Raw genomic sequence first — 18,532 nt, forward strand, 5'->3', positions numbered from 1 at the left:
CTAGGAACACAATAATGATCACAGCTGGTCGAATCAAAAACTTGTGATATACTTGCCATTATCAGACTTGATGCTGAATTTAATTTTACTGCCAGGCCAGTACTGAAATATCTTCCATATATTCTCTTTTAAAGATCATCACAAAATATAATCACATCATTAAATCAGTCTTCCTCTGACTTGTTGATTAACTCATTGCAGTAATGAACTGTAGGCGGAGCTTCAGCACCTCTAATCACCTTTACTTGGACTGACAGTTTGAATGCAGTAACACTCTCACCTAAAAACCTCTTCACGTCTCTGTAACTGCAGGACACACTAACAGGACATGAATACGATCTTCACCAAACAAGACCTCCTCATATTGGCAGTCGTTTTGTTGTGGACTACAGGTAATATACAATTAAATCAACTGTTAGCAATTGTAACTATTAGACGCTATAATTATAATACATTGATGCTTTGTTTAAAATGTTATCAGTGCAATTCAAAAAGAGTGAAAGTTTATAATTGGTAAACTATTGTACACACAGGTCTTGTTGATGGGAATGATGTCACCCAGACTGACATACTGTGGAAAAACAACAGCGACAGTGCAACAATAGACTGCAGCCACACCAAGGGTAGCAGCTATTTCCAGATGTACTGGTACAGACAGCTGCCGGGAGAAACAATGAAGCTAGTAGTGTTTGTTGCAAACACTGATCCTGTCTTTGAACAAGACTTCAAAAATGAGAGATTTTCTACCACCAAGCCTAACGCTGAGAGAGGGACATTCACAGTGAAGAATCTGCAGCCAGGAGATCAAGGCTTGTATTTCTGTGCTGTCAGTCAACACAGTGATACAGATGTACTCAATAGCTGAACAAAAACCCCAGTGCACCGTTAACATAACTGTCACAATTATTTCATGTACTGTAGGGGGACCTCAAGGACCACAGATACACCCAGATCCACTTTGATGCACCACGTGGATCTCTAGACAGCATTTAACAGGATCAGAAAATCTCACACTGTAGACACACTCCCACCTGCAACTCTTTATATCTGTAACTACACTGACAGAAACATATGAGACTGACTTCCAGAACATGGATGCTGTAAAACATGGACTCCTCAGCTTTTTGTTATCTCTGCTGTGGATGAAAGGTGAATAAAGAACTCAGTGATTTACAGTATTTAGCGATTATTTCAGTGAGGGCAGCAGATGGTGACAATGCTTTTAAAGTGGTCTGCTTTAAACAGTTTTACTGTTAACCAATATGTTATACACACAGGTCTTGTTGATGGGAATGATGTCACCCAGACTGACATACTGTGGAAAAACAACAGCGACAGTGGAACAATAGACTGCAGCCAAACCAAGGGTGGCGACTATTTCCAGATGTACTGGTACAGACAGCTGCCGGGAGAAACAATGAAACGAATAGTGTTCACAACAACGGGCAACAACAATCATGATTTTGGAGAATTCAGCAGCACAGATAAATTTGCAGCCACCAAGCCTAACGCTGAGAGTGGGACATTCACAGTGAAGAATCTGCAGCCAGGAGATCAAGGCTTGTATTTCTGTGCCGTCAGTCAACACAGTGATGCAGATGTACTCAATAGCTGAACAAAAACCCCAGTGCACCGTTAACATAACTGTAACAATTATGTCATGTACTGTAGGGGGACCTCAAGGACCACAGATGCACCCAGATCCACTTTGATGCACCACGTGGATTAGGCTTGGGCGGTAATAAGGTAATACGGTATACCACGGGTCTTAAAAATAGCAATGGTATCAGTTTCAATACCGTCATTAAAAAATGCAACTCACTTATATAGGAGAGAGAGAGAGAGAGAGAGAGAGAGAGAGGATGGCGAGTCACGCACCGAGTGACCTGGTCTCAAAGAAGAACACGACTTCTGCAGTTTGGCAGGATTTCGGGTTCCGACCAAATGAGAAGTAGAGCTTAGTTCGGGCTCAGAAAATCAAGCCCGACCCTACCCGAGCCCGTGCGCGTTGTGTCTGAACCCGGACCGACCCGACACATTAACAGTAATTAAGAGCCCGAGCCCGATTTCAACCCGACAATTATTTTTCATGCATGAGGCTGTTGTATGTGCATATCCGTGGGAAGTGGGGGTGCGGCTGCACCGCTACTCAGTCACAAAAATATACAAATGATTTTATAGGCTACGTTAGTGCCGCGATTAGGATATGACTGGACGTATGTTTTCGCCTTCTCCCACTTGAAAAGATCCCGTACCTCGGACTTTCCTGATGACTTGCTCAAAGTTAATTGTCCCGTTTTTAATTTATCCTTTATGTCTCCAAGTTCCATGTTGCACTTTAGCGTAACTCCTTTATTCTTTGATTTAGCTGCACAGAGCGGAACCGTTATGAATGATGCGTGCGCACTATGTGTAGCGTCTTTTTTTTTTACTTTGTGTAACTTTGTACACATTTCTTACGTAGACCTACTCTGCTAAACATATAACCAATAATATTTCATGTTTATGCCTAGCCTTCTCCTCAGATTAGGGGAGAAGTCTAGGCATAAATGCAATGATAGAAAAAAAAAAGAACGAACGAACACAAACGCTTGTTTAAAGGCCCAGCCCGACCCTAACCCGAGGGTAGAGGTGGGAAATGTCGGCCCGACACGGCCCCTAGTTCCGGCCGGGTTCGGATCGGGCTCGGCCAGAGAAGCTTAACTCTAATGAGTTTGGTGACGTCGTCTGAGCCTTACGTCATCATTTTTAATAAGTCACGGTAATGCCGTACACCGGGGTAAAATAGGGAGGAGGTTTGACGGTGTCAAAATTTGGATACCGCCCAACTCTAACGAGGATCTCTAGACAGCATTTAACAGGATCAGAAAATCTCACACACTGTAGAAACACTCCCACCTGCAACTCTTTATATATCTGTAACTACACTGACAGAAACATATGAGACTGACTTCCAGAACATGGATGCTGTAAAACATGGACTCCTCAGCTTTTTGTTATCTCTGCTGTGGATGAAAGGTGAATAAAGAACTCAGTGATTTACAGTATTTAGTGATTATTTCAGTGAGGGCAGCAGATGGTGACAATGCTTTTAAAGTGGTCTGCTTTAAACAGTTTTACTGTTAACCAATATGTTATACACACAGGTCTTGTTGATGGGAATGATGTCACCCAGACTGACATACTGTGGAAAAACAACAGCGACAATGCAACAATAGACTGCAGCCACACCAGGGGTGTCGGCTATTTCCAGATGTACTGGTACAGACAGCTGCCGGGAGAAACAATGAAGCTAGTAGTGTTTGTTGCAAACACTGATCCGGTCTTTGAACCAGACTTCAAAAATGAGAGATTTTCTACCACCAAGCCTAACGCTGAGAGAGGGACATTCACAGTGAAGAATCTGCAGCCAGGAGATCAAGGCTTGTATTTCTGTGCCGTCAGTCAACACAGTGATGCAGATGTACTCAATAGCTGAACAAAAACCCCAGTGCACCGTTGGCACATCTACTAGTGAGTCCATTTACCTGCTGAACTGTAGGGGGAGCTCAAACACAATCACTGAACATCATACAACACAGAGACACTCCCAGCCGTAACCCTTCATATCTGTCTAACGTCACACCTCCCATCACACAGACAGTCAGGTCATTTTGCTCAGAACACAATAATGATCACAGCTGGTCTGATCAGACTCTCTGCAGCTCTGCTCTGGATTGTAGGTACTGTACATTATCATGCTGATCAATGGGAGGAGACATTTACACTTGTATGAAACTTGAAATAAATTTATTAAGGATTTGGTTTTGACCATTCAGTCTGCATGACGAAGAGGAGTAACTGATGGTTCCGTAACATGATGTGTGATTTTCCTTTTTCCACCCCTACAGGTCTAATTAATGGGGGTGATGTCACCCAGACCCCTCTGGTGTGGAGGGACCAGGGTCAGTCCGCTACAATAAACTGCAGTCACACTAAGGACGCTACATATCGACAGATGTACTGGTACAGACAGCTACCAGAGGAGCTAATGAAGCAAATAGTTTTCACGACTCTAACTCCTCCACATAAATATGAAAGAGGCTTCAGTGCAGACAAATTTCCTGCAACAAGGAGTGGCGCTCAGACTGGATCTTTAACCGTAGAGAAGCTGCTGCCTGATGACAGTGGAGTGTATTTTTGTTCTGTGAGTCACCACAGTGATCCAGGTGACTTAGACAGCTGGGTCATTCCGTGTCATTTCATCAAATGCCTCCCACCTGACCATCTCAGAATGTCCTGAAAAAATTAGTACAAAGACGCACTTGTTAATAGGACAAATCCAAAATATTAGGTCTCTACTGTCAACAGTTTCCTCATGAAACGTCATTGAATGAAGGGTAGTTTAGACGGTTTTTGGCATCATACTCTGAAAAGCCATTTTTAAACGGCATTATCTGGAAAACTATCTCACCTGTGGCCTTCAAAATTTCTACAGTGTATATCTGTTACTAATAGCCTCCAGACATGAAATATCAGGGGTGTAGCTCAATGATAACCTAGTATGGTAGGTACTTAAAATGAGGCTTGTTGAAATAAAGTAGTACATTTGAAGAGTGGCTGAGCTCCCATTTTTGCAGATAAAGGACTTCTATCACTTCTGCCTCTATCTCTGGGGTTAGCTTAAACATTCTACAAAATATGGTCTCTCTTACATTATTAGTTTCACAGATATTAAGGCTCAAAAATGGAAGTTAACACATCTTTGCCCAACTTCAGAGTCATATTCCAAAAAACTGACAACACTTATCAGGTCCAAACTTACTTTTTTTGAAAGATCATATTCTTGTTAAAATCATATTAAAAAATCAGGAGGGTGTTTTGCCTCATTTTGTCGCAGTGATTTTTTAAAATCCTGATATTGGTGAGGTTTTTGTGGCTGGTTTTGGTACTGCATGTCCTAATAGCCTACCAGTAAACATCACAGGAGGGCAATTCAAATGTGTTTTTTACCAAAGACTTACATGTGCCTAAATGCTACTGATAAATTTAGCCTTACGAAAACATTAAAATGGATCACAGTTGTAGTTACAGAGGCAATAAGTCCTTGAATGTGAGTTAAACATGGTGAAAGCAGCTTTTAATGTCTTAAACCATGAACAAAAATAGCATAATATTGAAGACTGTACATTTTGTCATACTTTAAGTACCGGTATATAAATACCACAACCAAATCAAATAATAATCTTTATTTGAGCATAAGATTTTACATTACAGGACAAAAGTCTCCAAAGTTTGATATTGAATAACAGTTTGTCTCTATGCTCACTGTGAGGGATCACACATTTTTCATCTTTTAGATCCAATTCCTTTGTCACATTCATTAATTTGGCAGTCAGTTTAGAAATTGTCTAATGTACATCTCTGCTCTGTTCTGCTCATCTTTTTTGATGGCATACATGCGCCCAGTTTCTGTAGAGGGAACGTCAAATCTTGCAATTCTATGCTGCAGTGGAACATTGCACATGTCTTCTCTTCTTGGCCAGTAGAAACTCTTGGCAGGTCCATGTGGGTGCATGAACTGAACCAGTACATCTTCATCTTGATCTGAAACATCTCTGATACTTCCTATCCACCATTTCTGATCATACACACAACTCACATATTGTCTCATAGTGAGCATAGAGACAAACTGTTATTCAATATCAAACTTTGGAGACTTTTCTACTGTAATGTAAAATCTTTATGCTCAAATTAAGATTATTATTTGATTTAGTTGTGTAATTTATATACTTAAAATATGACAAAATGTACTGTCTTCAATATTATGCTATATGTGTTCATAAGACATTAAAAGCTGCTTTCAGCATGTTTAACTCACATTCAAGGACTTATTGCCTCTGTAACTACAACTGTGCTACATTTTAATGTTTTCGTAAGGCTAAATTTATCAGTAGTATTTAGTCACATATAAGTCTTTGGTAAATGGTAAAAAACGCATTTGAATTGCCCTCCTGTGATGTTTACTTGTAGGATAATAAGACATGCAGTACCAAAAACGGCCACAAAAACCCCACCAATATCAGGGATTTTAAAAAATCACTGCGACAAATGGAGGCAAAACACCCTCCCAATTTTTAAATATGATTTTAACAAGAATATGATCTTTCAAAAAAAGTAAGTTTGGACCTGATAAGTGTTGTCAGTTTTTTGGAATATGACTCTGAAGTTGGGCAAAGATGTGTTTACTTCCATTTTTGAGCCTTAATATCTGTGAAACTAATAATCTAAGAGAGACCATATTTTGTAGAATGTTTAAGCTAACACCAGAGATAGAGGCAGAAGTGATAGAAGTCCTTTATCTGCAAAAATGGGAGCTCAGCCACTCTTCAAATGTACCACTTTATTTCCAAAAGCCTAATTTTAAGTACCTACCATACTAGGTTATCATTGAGCTACATCCCTGATTTTCTATGTCTGGAGGCTATTCGTAACAGATATACTCTGTAAAAATTTTGAAGGCCACAGGTGAGATAGTTTTCCAGATATTGCTGTTTAAAAATGGCTTTTCAGAGCATGATGCCAAAAACCGTCTAAACTACCCTTCATTCAATGATGTTTCATGAGAAAACCATTGACAGTAGAGACCTAATATTTTGGATTTGTCCTATTAACAAGTGTATCTTTGTACTTGAATTTTTTCAGGACATTCTGAGATGGTCAGGTGGGAAGATTTTCAGAAATTTGATGAAATGACACGGAATGACCCAGCTGCACAAATACTCAACAGCGGTGTCGCAATGAAAACACTTCAAATTAACTGTAGGGGGAGCTCTCCACCTGCAAATTGCATTAGAGTGTTTTGTTAGCATTCAGTATTAACACTAGTACTGACAACTATACTATAATTATACTTCCAGGTTTTTGCATAATGCATTTAACATCATATTGTAACAAATCAAAGTTCTGCTTTCAACAAACGGACATAATAATCTGTATAATACTCGTGTGCTGTTGGTTTCAGGGTTCATTTCAGGTTATTGTTATCTTGTTTCCTGTCATAAAGTGGCGTATAGTAGGTCTGTGGTGCATATTGGCAGTTCAAAAACCTCATCGTTGTTTATTTTCTTTATACCGAGCCAGGCCCGGTGGTGGGTTAGTGTTAATAAACATGAGTAATTATGCACAATGACAATGCCCCCAATGATATGGGAGGGTTTGCTAAAAAAAGGGAGGTTGGATATACTCGGTATAACTGATGTCATTCAACCGATGACATTCAATGCAATGATTCGACTTTGCTCTTATTTTTTTCACCTCCACCAAAATGATTATCATATTCATTTGCATTATTTTTAACTCTGTTCAGTTTTCAGGTAATTTACTCACATTTGTTTTTAAGGAAACGTTCATTCAAATTTTCAACAGAATCTGAGTAGATATGTTTTTGCATTATTTCAATTTACATGCGTTTATTCTCCCACAGGTACCTCTCCCAGTGACCAAGTCCACCAGACTCCAGCTGGCATGTTCAGCAAACCCGAAGAAACAGCCACAATCAACTGTCGCCACAGTATTCAGGGCTATGATCGAATTCTCTGGTACAAGCAATCGAAGGATAAAAAACTACAGTTCCTGGGATACATGTATACAACCTTTGGAACCCCAGAGGCTGGACTGAATGTGGCGATGGATGGGAGTGCAGCTAAGGACCAAAACTGCACATTAACAATTACAGCACTCGGCCTGAACAGCAGTGCATTATACTTCTGTGCTGCTAGTACACAGTGCTACACACCACAGCTCCTCAGTGCAAAAACCTCATCACAGAGTCTTTTATCTCTATATTAAAGCTCACAACCCCTTGAAGCATTCCTTCCTCTCATTGGGTGGCAGTATATGAGTGTAGTTGTTGGTGTTGACATGCTTGTAACGTTAACAGAACGGAAGCACTGTGTCACCACCCACCTAAGGATTTTTGGGATGAGACGGATTTACAGGATTTAGCAAATAAAAAAAACAATCATTTTAAGAGTTAAGCTTTAAGCACATTTTGATGGTTACCAGGATATTATCTCAATTATTTTAGCCAGGATAATTATGACCTTTTAATATGATGCCTGCTAATGACTTCATGTTTATTTGCTTGACAGGAGGGTTTATTTTATTCAAAGATGAAGCATATAACTGCCCCTCAGTAAAACATATATAATAAGTAATAAACAATAAAAATAATGAAATAAATGTATTCTCAGTATTACAGCTCAGTTCACCTGGAATAAGCCAGTCTAACCAATGTTCTTCTTCCTTCTGATTAAGATCAGAGGTTAAAATGGGAGGTCCTTTCTGCAGAGAACCTCTCACTATATAGAGCAGCCTCGGGTTATATTCACCATGTCAGCTGTGGATGCATCTCACGTCAACAGGATCACTATAATGGCTCAAGCCCTCATCATATTTGTTGCATCGTCTCTGTGGCTTCAAGGTACAAGGAGACAAACCGACATGTTTGTACAGTGTGTGATGTTTTGCTCTCTCATCTGATGTATTTACTAACAGGGAAACATGGGCTGATGGAGACCTACACTGTAAAAAACAGGGCCAAATATGTTACAGTAACTTCAGTAAACTATTTGAATGTTTCTCACTTGTTTTGCCTACACTTGATTCATAAAGCAAAGTAAATAGTTAAAAATGTTTGAAATGAACAGAACTTTTGTATTTTCTCCACACAGGTCACTGCCAGGATGTGACCCAATACCCTGAAATCAGTTGGAGTTATGTCTCCAAATCTGCAGAGATGAACTGCAGCCACAACAAAGATATCACTTACACCCAGATGTACTGGTTCAGACAGCGTCCAGGGGAGACCATGACCCGCATTGTCTACACAGTCTTTCGTGGACAGCCAGACTATGGGGGAGTCGCTCAAACCAAATATTCAGCCCTCAAAGAACACGTAGAGAGCGGAGCTCTTACTGTTAAAGACTTGCAGCTCGAAGACAGCGGTGTATATTTTTGTGCCGTCAGCAAACACAGTGATGTGAGAAGTCAGAGCAGCTGAACAAAAACTCTGCCAAGAAATTTGGTGAGAGAATTTGAAACCAAATTTTGACTTTATCGTTCCAGTAGGTGGAGCTGGAGCTCCAGAAATTCTCTTCAGTTTAACACAAACACCACTGACATTTAGTGTAGCTGCTTTACAGGAGGAGGGCATTGATAAAACAGTCTATAGGAAACTGCCAGATTCTGCAGTCATTCAAACACGAGGCCAACATGACAACAGTACTCTTTTTATCTTGGATCATTGGTAATAACGTCATTCATTCAAGAATAATCTCTTCAGCTATAGTTTCGACACGGTTCACTAATTTTCTCTTTTTCTAGGGGTTTGTCTGGGTGTTGAAGTCTACCAAACACCTCCAGAACTTCTCGCAAGTCCTGGAGACAAAGTCCAGCTGGTCTGCCACCATGAAAAGACAGACTACACACTCATGCAGTGGTACCAAAGATCCCCTGGAGACAGAGCTCTGAAACGCATCGGACATGTGTATTCCAGCAGTATAGAACACGAGGAGCCTTTCAAAGAACATTTTAACATCGTCGGAGATATGAAAGGAAACACAGCAAAGAACGGTTCTCTGTTTATTGCCAACCTGAAGGCCCCCGAGCACAGTGCAGTGTACTACTGTGCAGCTAGCTATGCACACTGACTGCATATCCCTGTCAGTTGCACAAAATCTCTGAACCAACTTTTATCAACATTTATGGCTTTGAGTTAGAACCCCAACAGATGCCCTCCCCAGGTGCTGGTCTTGGTTTGATGCCAAACCATCAAACCAAGCGACGCCCTTTCATCGTCACTTCCCTTTTCAGACCTCAGGCATCATCATTCGATCACCGTTGCTCACAGTCACGGGTTGATCTGAATATCAGCTCTAAAACTCTGAGATACACACTTTGGACAATTTAGCTAAAAGGCTTTTCAGGAGCCGTTTCATTCTGAGGAAGTCAAAATGATATATGTTGTCTTTTTTTGTTGCCTATTAGGTAAGAACTTGGTCAACAATTAGCTCTTACAAATTTGCTTCATTTTAAATGTGAGATCTATCAAGATTTGAATATGTTCTTTATTTTCTGTCTTTGTCCAGGTGTTTGTTTGTGTCTTGATGTCCGTCAGTCTCCGTCTGAGATCGTCACAAAATCAGACAACGTGCAGATTTTCTGCAGCCATGATAAAACTGACTACAGGACGATGCTCTGGTACCAGTGGACACCTGGAAACACAGCTATGAAACTCATTGGTTACTTGAATTACCAAACAGTCAAAATGGAAGAACTATATGAAAAGCATTTCAATATCTCTGGAGATTTGGGAGGGGATAAAACAAAGAACGGCTCTCTGCTCATCCAAGTCACCAGAGTTGTGCCGGGTGCAGTGTACTATTGTGCAGCTAGCAAAGCACACTGACAAAAATCCCCTCTGAACCGAACAAAAACTCCACACAACTCTTTATCATCAGTGGTTTTGAATAAGACAGTCTCCCAAACACCTGTTGTGGCTGGTTTGATGCAATAACATGAACACTAAGGAACGTGAATCTGCTTCTGTCTTATTGCTTCAGTTTAATATTACTAGGAAAGACATCAATTAAGTGAGATGCCACCAACATCAGCCTTTACATAAGCCAACATGTTCTCTGTGCTGCATTCTCATCACTACTTTCTAAATGCTGCAAGTCATCCAATGGCAGTGACAATACTCCAAGTAACCTTAATCTGTTAAACACATGGGTGCACATTTTCATTTTTATCTGTTTCATTGTTTGTGTCGGTGCCCAGCAATAAATCAATTTTACATTGCAGTGTGTAGACAAAGATGATTCTTTACTCCTCCCAGTAGACTGCATTTCCTTTCAGGTTTTCATCTGACACCGGCGTGGTTAGGCGTTACTTCATCACTTCCCTTTCCTCTTTAAACCTCAGTCATCTCAGTAGAGCCATTAGTTGATTCTCATCACAAACTATGGCAATCATAGTGATCAGGAATAGCCATCCACAATATTATGTCACGTTTTACATGTGAGCTAAAGAATAAAACAAATAAAAGCAATCCTCTATATTGAAGAAGACAAAAATGTTCTGCCTTGTAGTTTTCTGCAGCCTGTCAGGTAATAACAGTAACTTTAAAAAAGTATTAATTCCTTTGAACACGGACAATGTCTTTATTTTAATGTATCATGATGTAAATCTCTTTCTCTTCCCAGGTGTCTGTCTGGGTCTTGATGTCCGTCAGTCTCCGTCTGATCTCATCACAAAACCCGGTGACAAAGTGCAGATTTTCTGCAGCCATGACAGAACTGACTACTGGTTAATATACTGGTACCAGCGCTCACCTGGAGACACAGCTATGAAAGCCATCGGCTATTTGTACTTTAAAGACGCCACAATGGAAGAGCAATATAAAGAGGATTTCAATATCTCCGGAGATTTGGGAGGAAATACAGCAAAGAATGGCTCTCTTATAGTCAAACTTGTAAACCAAGAGCACAGTGCAGTTTACTACTGTGCAGCAAGAGAAGCACGCTGACAAATATCCCCTCTGAACTTTACAAAAACTCAACACAATCTTTTCTCATCATCATCAGGGGTTTATAAGAAGACATGGATGAATTGTTCTAGACACCTGCTTTTGTGGTTGTACTGTGGTTTGATGCAATCACATCATTATTGGCTAATACAACTGTTTGTCTTTGGTGGGTTTGATCTTTTTTAACTATTACAGTAAAACATTTAATATCTAATGAAATCTATCAAAAGCAGAACATCTTTTGTGTGGGAATCAGGTTTAAGGAAGAGTGTATACTGACATCAACTACATGAAGCCACTCCTCCTTTCTACATCACAACTACTTCCTACTTAAATGTGCAGCAGCATTTAAAACGATGCAGCATTCGGCCGTTCATTCAAACAAACGACATGCCTATCTTGCATTTTCATTTTTCACATCTCTGTCAGTCAAACAGACTGAATGAAAACGTTTCTCAGTGTGAACCTGTGCTCTGATTTCTCTTCATCACTTCCTGTCCCTCCTTCTGACCCACTAAGCTCTGCAGAGATCCCAGTTGGTGTTTCACATTCAACATGATGCCATTTCAACTTGTCGTTTCCATCATCACCGTGTTCTGGATTAGAGGTATTGTACATTCAGGAAGCTACTTTTTCTATTCCATTTGGAATTATTTAAAAAAAATAATCCAATAAATGTAACAGTACATCAAATGCCAAGTGCACAATGATTTAATACTGTCTTGATCTCTTTACAGGAGTTTACCTCAATAAAGAAGACCAAGTGTTTCAAAATCCAACTGAACTGTTATTGAAACCAGATGATGAAGTTAAGCTGAGCCTCAGACATGAAATCTCGACCCATAACACTATTCTCTGGTATCAGCGCTCAGCAGGAGACACTTCCCTCAAGCTGATTGCCTACGTGTTTGTTAAAACCCCCAAAGTTGAGCCGTCATTTCAAAGCAACTTTAATGTGAGTGGAGATGGACAGAAAACAGCGTATCTTCACATCCTGAAGCCGAGACACCCAGAAGACAGCGGAGAATATTTTGGAGCAGCAAGTATTACACAGTAATAAAGATGGAGGCAGCTCTCATACAAAAACCTGCTGTAATGATCCAGCCGATAACAGAACACACAACAGGAAACCTCTGAAACCATGTGACACAGTATCAAACCGCTGAAAATAAAGTCTTTATTATAACAGTTTAGGGCTGGGTATCGCCACTGATTTCCCAAATCAATTCGCTTCCGATTCACAAGGTCCGGATTCAAAGTACAAATATCTCATTGGTTATTTGTTAGAGTTGTGAACGATAAACCGATGCGACCGGATATTCGGTTCAACAAGTGGGAGATACGGCTGCATCGGTAGCAGCCTCCTCAATCGATACGAATTATCAATGAATTCCTAGATGAATCGGTTACAGAGTCATGGATCGGGTATCGTGAGACTTTGAAGCGGTTGGCGGCATTACACCAGCGTCTCTAAAACAACGCGAGAGCCGAAGCTGCCGGTGAAACGCCGTAGCTGGCTAGCTTGTATGAGTGATAAACAAGGGACAACACGGATCATGGAGGAGGTGGAGAGGCGGGCGCAGCACAGGTAGACGGCTGCGACGCTGCCGTGTGACTGCAGGCACTCCGCGACCGCACGTGAGAGACGGATGGCTTTGAATGTCAAACGCTTGTGTCTCAACTTGCGCCACAAGAGGCGGCCGCAGCACGGGTAGCGTCCACGACACTGTCCTGTGACCGCCATCCAACGATTTAGCCAGACTTTTTTTTGGTCCATGTCTAAAAATAAATACATTGACATGTGATTTTGTTGTTCTGTTTATTTATTTTTTTCTTTGCCTGTGCCGTACAGCCACAATGCTTGGGGATATGTAGTATTTTACATATTTGAAAAGAAACTATTGTACTGTCACTTTCATAGAATCGGCTTCTTTATTTTATAAAATATCTACAACAAATATTAACCGTAGAAACGAATCGTATCGTTCTTACACTGTATGGAATCGATTTGAATCGAACTGTAATAAAAGGATATCGTTTTTGAATCGAATCGTAACCTGTATCTAGATGCATATCGAACCGTTTATCACAAAGAGATGTGCAACCCTATTATTTGTACTTTAAAGACGCCATAATGGAAGTACCATATAAAGAGGATTTTCATATCTCAGGATATTTGGGAGGAGATACAGCAAAGAATGGCTCTCTAATAGTCAAACTTGTAAACCAAGAGCACAGTGCAGTTTACTACTGTGCAGCAAGAGAAGCACGCTGACAAATATCCCCTCTGAACTTTACAAAAACTCAACACAATCTTTTCTCATCATCATCAGGGGTTTATAAGAAGACATGGAAGCTATTACAGTAAAACATTTGATTTCTAATGAAATCTGTCAAAAGCAAAACATCTTTTGTGTGGGAATCAGGTTTAAGGAAGAGTGTATACTGACATCAACTACATGAAGCCACTCCTCCTTTCTACATCACAACTACTTCCTACTTAAATGTGCAGCAGCATTTAAAACGATGCAGCATTCGGCCGTTCATTCAAACAAACGACATGTCTATCTTGCATTTTCATTTTTCACATCTCTGTCAGTCAAACAGACTGAATGAAAAAGTTTCTCAGTGTGAACCTGTGCTCTGATTTCTCTTCATCACTTCCTGTCCCTCCTTCTGACCCACTAAGCTCTGCAGAGATCCCAGTTGGTGTTTCACATTCAACATGATGCCATTTCAACTTGTCGTTTCCATCATCACCGTGTTCTGGATTAGAGGTATTGTACATCCAATAAATGTAACAGTACATCAAATGCCAAGTGCACAATTATTTAATACTGTCTTGATCTCTTTACAGGAGTTTACCTCAATAAAGAAGACCAAGTGTTTCAGAATCCAACTGAACTGTTATTGAAACCAAATGATGAAGTTAAGCTGAGCCTCAGACATGAAATCCCGTACTATAACATGATTCTCTGGTATCAGCGCTCAGCAGGAGACACTTCCCTCAAGCTGATTGCCTACATGTATGCTAACTAGGGGTGTAACGGTACACAAAAATCTCGGTTCGGTACGTACCTCGGTTTTGAGGTCACGGTTCGGTTCATTTTCGGTACAGTAAGAAAACAAAATGCAAAATATAAATGTGCTAGTTGTTTATTACTTTTGTGCTTTTAACAGTAGGAACATGCACTGGAGCTAGAATGCTGCTCAAAAATATAAATACAAGTATTTAAAATATTTATTTAAAAAATAAAAATAAATAAAAATAACAGACTGTTTCTTTAAAAATAATTCTCCATCTGATGTGCAACATTGAACAGTTGCAACACTAAATAGTTTCAAGTTGTTGCTCAGATTAAATAACATGAATAAGGCTCAGACTGTTTTTTTAAAAACAAATCTTTTCTCCATCTGATGTGCAAAATTGAACAGGGCAGGGAGAGGCTGTTTAAATGCGGTGGGGAGCTGTGTTTGCACTAAAGGCGGGTCCACACCGGACCGAAAATCGGCGTCTTTGAGAGAGTCGGCGTCCGTGACATGAGTCTCCTTGGTGTGGTCGCTCGAATCGGCCCACGTCGGCGTTCATTTCAGCCGATTCAAATGTGTAATCCGCCATTCGAGTCGGCCATATTAAGTAGCCCGACTTCATTTACCGACGCGAGTCGGGCAGTCGGTGCGGTGTGGACCCGCACGCTACGCTCGTCTTACTCCTCGTTGTAGCGATGTTCACGTGGGGGTCGTGCCGTTTCAAATGCGTCAACAGGTTTGACGTGTTGCCAGAAACATACCCGACCTCAAATGAACAATGTCGGCAAACCGCTTTGCCGAAGTGTTCCCAAACGGGAGACCTTAATGTCGCGGGAGGGTCCTCCAACTCTGGCTTGTTGCCAACGCTAGCGGCATTAGCCATGACGTCCGCTACTACTGCTGTTTATTGTGTCGCGGTGTGCGCAACTGCGCATGTGTGGCTGCAGCACGCTCCACAAATGCGGTCCTCTACTTAATATGTCCGTATGGAAACTCGTTCGGTACGCCTCCGTTCCGAACCGAGCACCCCGTACCGAAACGGTTCAATACAAATACATGTACCGTTACACCCCTAATGCTAACGCCCCCATAGTTGAGCCATCATTTCAAAGCCACTTTAATGTGAGTGGAGATGGACAGAAAACAGCGTATCTTCACATCCTGAAGCCGAGACACCCAGAAGACAGCGGAGAATATTTTGGAGCAGCAAGTATTGCACAGTAATAAAGATGGAGGCAGCTCTCATACAAAAACCTGCTGTAATGATCCAGCAGATAACAGAACACACAACAGGAAACCTCTGAAACCATGTGACACAGTATCAAACCGCTGAAAATAAAGTCTTTATTATAACAGTTTAGGGCTGGGTATCGCCACTGATTTCCCAAATCGAGTCGCTTCCGATTCACAAGGTCCGGATTCAAAGTACAAATAACTCATTGGTTATTTGTACTTTAAAGACGCCATAATGGAAGTACCATATAAAGAGGATTTTCATATCTCAGGATATTTGGGAGGAAATACAGCAAAGAATGGCTCTCTTATGGGTCATTCCGTGTCATTTCATCAAATTTCTGAAAATCTTCCCACCTGACCATCTCACAATGTCCTGAAAAAAATTCAGTACAAAGATACACTTGTTAATAGGAAAAATCCAAAATATTAAGTCTCTACTGTCAATAGTTTTCTCATGAAACATCATTGAATGAAGGGTAGTTTAGACGGTTTTTGGCATCATGCTCTGAAAAGCCATTTTTAAACATCAATATCTGGAAAACTATCTCACCTGTGGCCTTCAAAATTTCTACAGTGTATATCTGTTACTAATAGCCTCCAGACATCGAATATCAGGGGTGTAGCTCAATGATAACCTAGTATGGTAGGTACTTAAAATGTGGCTTGTTGAAATAAAGTAGTACATTTGAAGAGTGACTGAGCTCCCATGTTTACAGATAAAAGACTTCTATCACTTCTGCCTCTATCTCTGGTGTTAGCTTAAACATTCTACAAAATATGGTCTCTCTTACATTATTAGTTTCACAGATATTAAGGCTCAAAAATGGAAGTAAACACATCTTTGCCCAACTTCAGAGTCATATTCCAAAAAACTGACAACACGTATCAGGTCCAAACTTACTTTTTTTGAAAGATCATATTCTTGTTAAAATCATATTAAAAAATCAGGAGGGTGTTTTGCCTCCATTTGTCGCAGTGATTTTTTAAAATCCTGATATTGGTGGGGTTTTTGTGGCCGTTTTTGGTACTGCATGTCTTAATATCCTACAAGTAAACATCACAGCAGGGCATTTCAATTGTGTTTTTTACCATTTACCAAAGACTTATATGTGACTAAATACTACTGATAAATTTAGCCTCACGAAAACATTAAATTGTAGCACAGTTGTAGTTACAGAGGCAATAAGTCCTTGGATGTGAGTCAAACATGCTGAAAGCAGCTTTTAATGTCTTAAACCATGAACAAATGAATTGAAGACTGTACATTTTGTCATACTTTAAGTATATAAATTACACAACCAAATCAAATAATAATCTTAATTTGAGCATAAAGAGTTTACATTACAGTAGAAAAGTCTCCAAAGTTTGATATTGAATAACAGTTTGTCTCTGTGCTCACTATGAGACAATATGTGAGTTGTGTGTATGATCAGAAATGGTGGATAGGAAGTATCAGAGATGTTTCAGATGAAGATGTACTGGTTCAGTTCATGCACCCACATGGCCCTGCCAAGAGTTTCTACTGGCCAAGAAGAGAAGACATGTGCAATGTCCCACTGCAGCATAGAATTGCAAGGATTGACGTTCCCTCTACAGAAACTGGGTGCATGTATGCCATCAAAAAAGATGAGCAGAACAGAGCAGAGATGTACATTAGACAATTTGTAAAGTGACTGCCAAATTAATGAATGTGACAAAGGAATTGGATCTAAAAGATGAAAAATGTGTGATCCCTCATAGTGAGCAGCATAGAGACAAACTGTTATTCAATATCCAACTTTGGAGACTTTTGTACTGTAATGTAAAATATTTATGCTCAAATTAAGATTATTTGATTTAGTTGTGTAATGTATGTACTTAAAGTATGACAAAATGTACAGTCTTCAATATTTTGCTTCAATGTTTGTTCATGGTTTAAGACCTTAAAAGCTGCTTTAACCATGTTTAACTCACATTCAAGGACTTATTGCCTCTGTAACTACAACTGTGATCGATTTTAATGTTTTCGTGAGGATAAATTTATCAGTAGCATTTAGTCACATGTAAGTCTTTGGTAAATGATAAAAAGCAAAATTGAATTGCCCTCCTGTGATGTTTACAAGTAGGCTGTTAGGACATGCAGTACCAAAACCGGCCACAAAGCCCCACCAATATCAGGATTTTAAAAAATCACTGCGACAAATTGAGGCAAAACACCCTCCCGATTTTTTTATATGATTTTAACAAGAATATGATCTTTAAAAAAAAGTAAGTTTGGACCTGATACGTGTTGTCAGTTTTTTTGGAATATGACTCTGAAGTTGGGCAAAGATGTGTTTACTTCCATTTTTGAGCCTTAATATCTGTGAAACTAATCATCTGAGAGAAACCATATTTTGTAGAATGTTTAAGCTAACACCAGAGATAGAGGCAGAAGTGATAGAAGTCTTTTATCTGTAAACATGGGAGCTCAGCCGCTCTTCAAATGTACTACTTTATTTCAAAAAGCCACATTTTAAGTACCTACATTACTAGGTTATCATTGAGCTACACCCCTGATATTCCATGTCTGGAGGCGTTTAGTAACAGATATACACTGTAGAAATTTTGAAGGCCACAGGTGAGATAGTTTTCTAGATATTGCCGTTTAAAAATGGCTTTTCAGAGCATGATGCCAAAAACCGTCTAAACTACCCTTCATTCAATGATGTTTCATGA

General features: G+C 40.0%; 1 protein-coding gene across 1 annotated transcript in view; it reads left to right on the plus strand.

Moving 5' to 3' along the window:
* Nucleotides 1–8,358: 8,358 nt before the first annotated feature.
* Nucleotides 8,359–18,532, plus strand: part of LOC311016147 (M1-specific T cell receptor beta chain-like) — a 57,726-nt gene continuing 47,552 nt past the window's right edge. The window contains exons 1-2 of the mRNA XM_084013665.1: nucleotides 8,359–8,464; nucleotides 8,715–9,029. Of these exons, the coding sequence (XP_083869791.1) occupies nucleotides 8,374–8,464; nucleotides 8,715–9,029 (406 nt within the window). The 5' untranslated portion in view covers nucleotides 8,359–8,373. The remainder of the gene's footprint in view (nucleotides 8,465–8,714; nucleotides 9,030–18,532) is intronic.

The sequence above is a fragment of the Eutrigla gurnardus genome (assembly GCF_963514095.1).
Source record: "Eutrigla gurnardus genome assembly, chromosome: 7".
In the NCBI taxonomy this organism is placed as follows: Eukaryota; Metazoa; Chordata; class Actinopteri; order Perciformes; family Triglidae; genus Eutrigla; species Eutrigla gurnardus.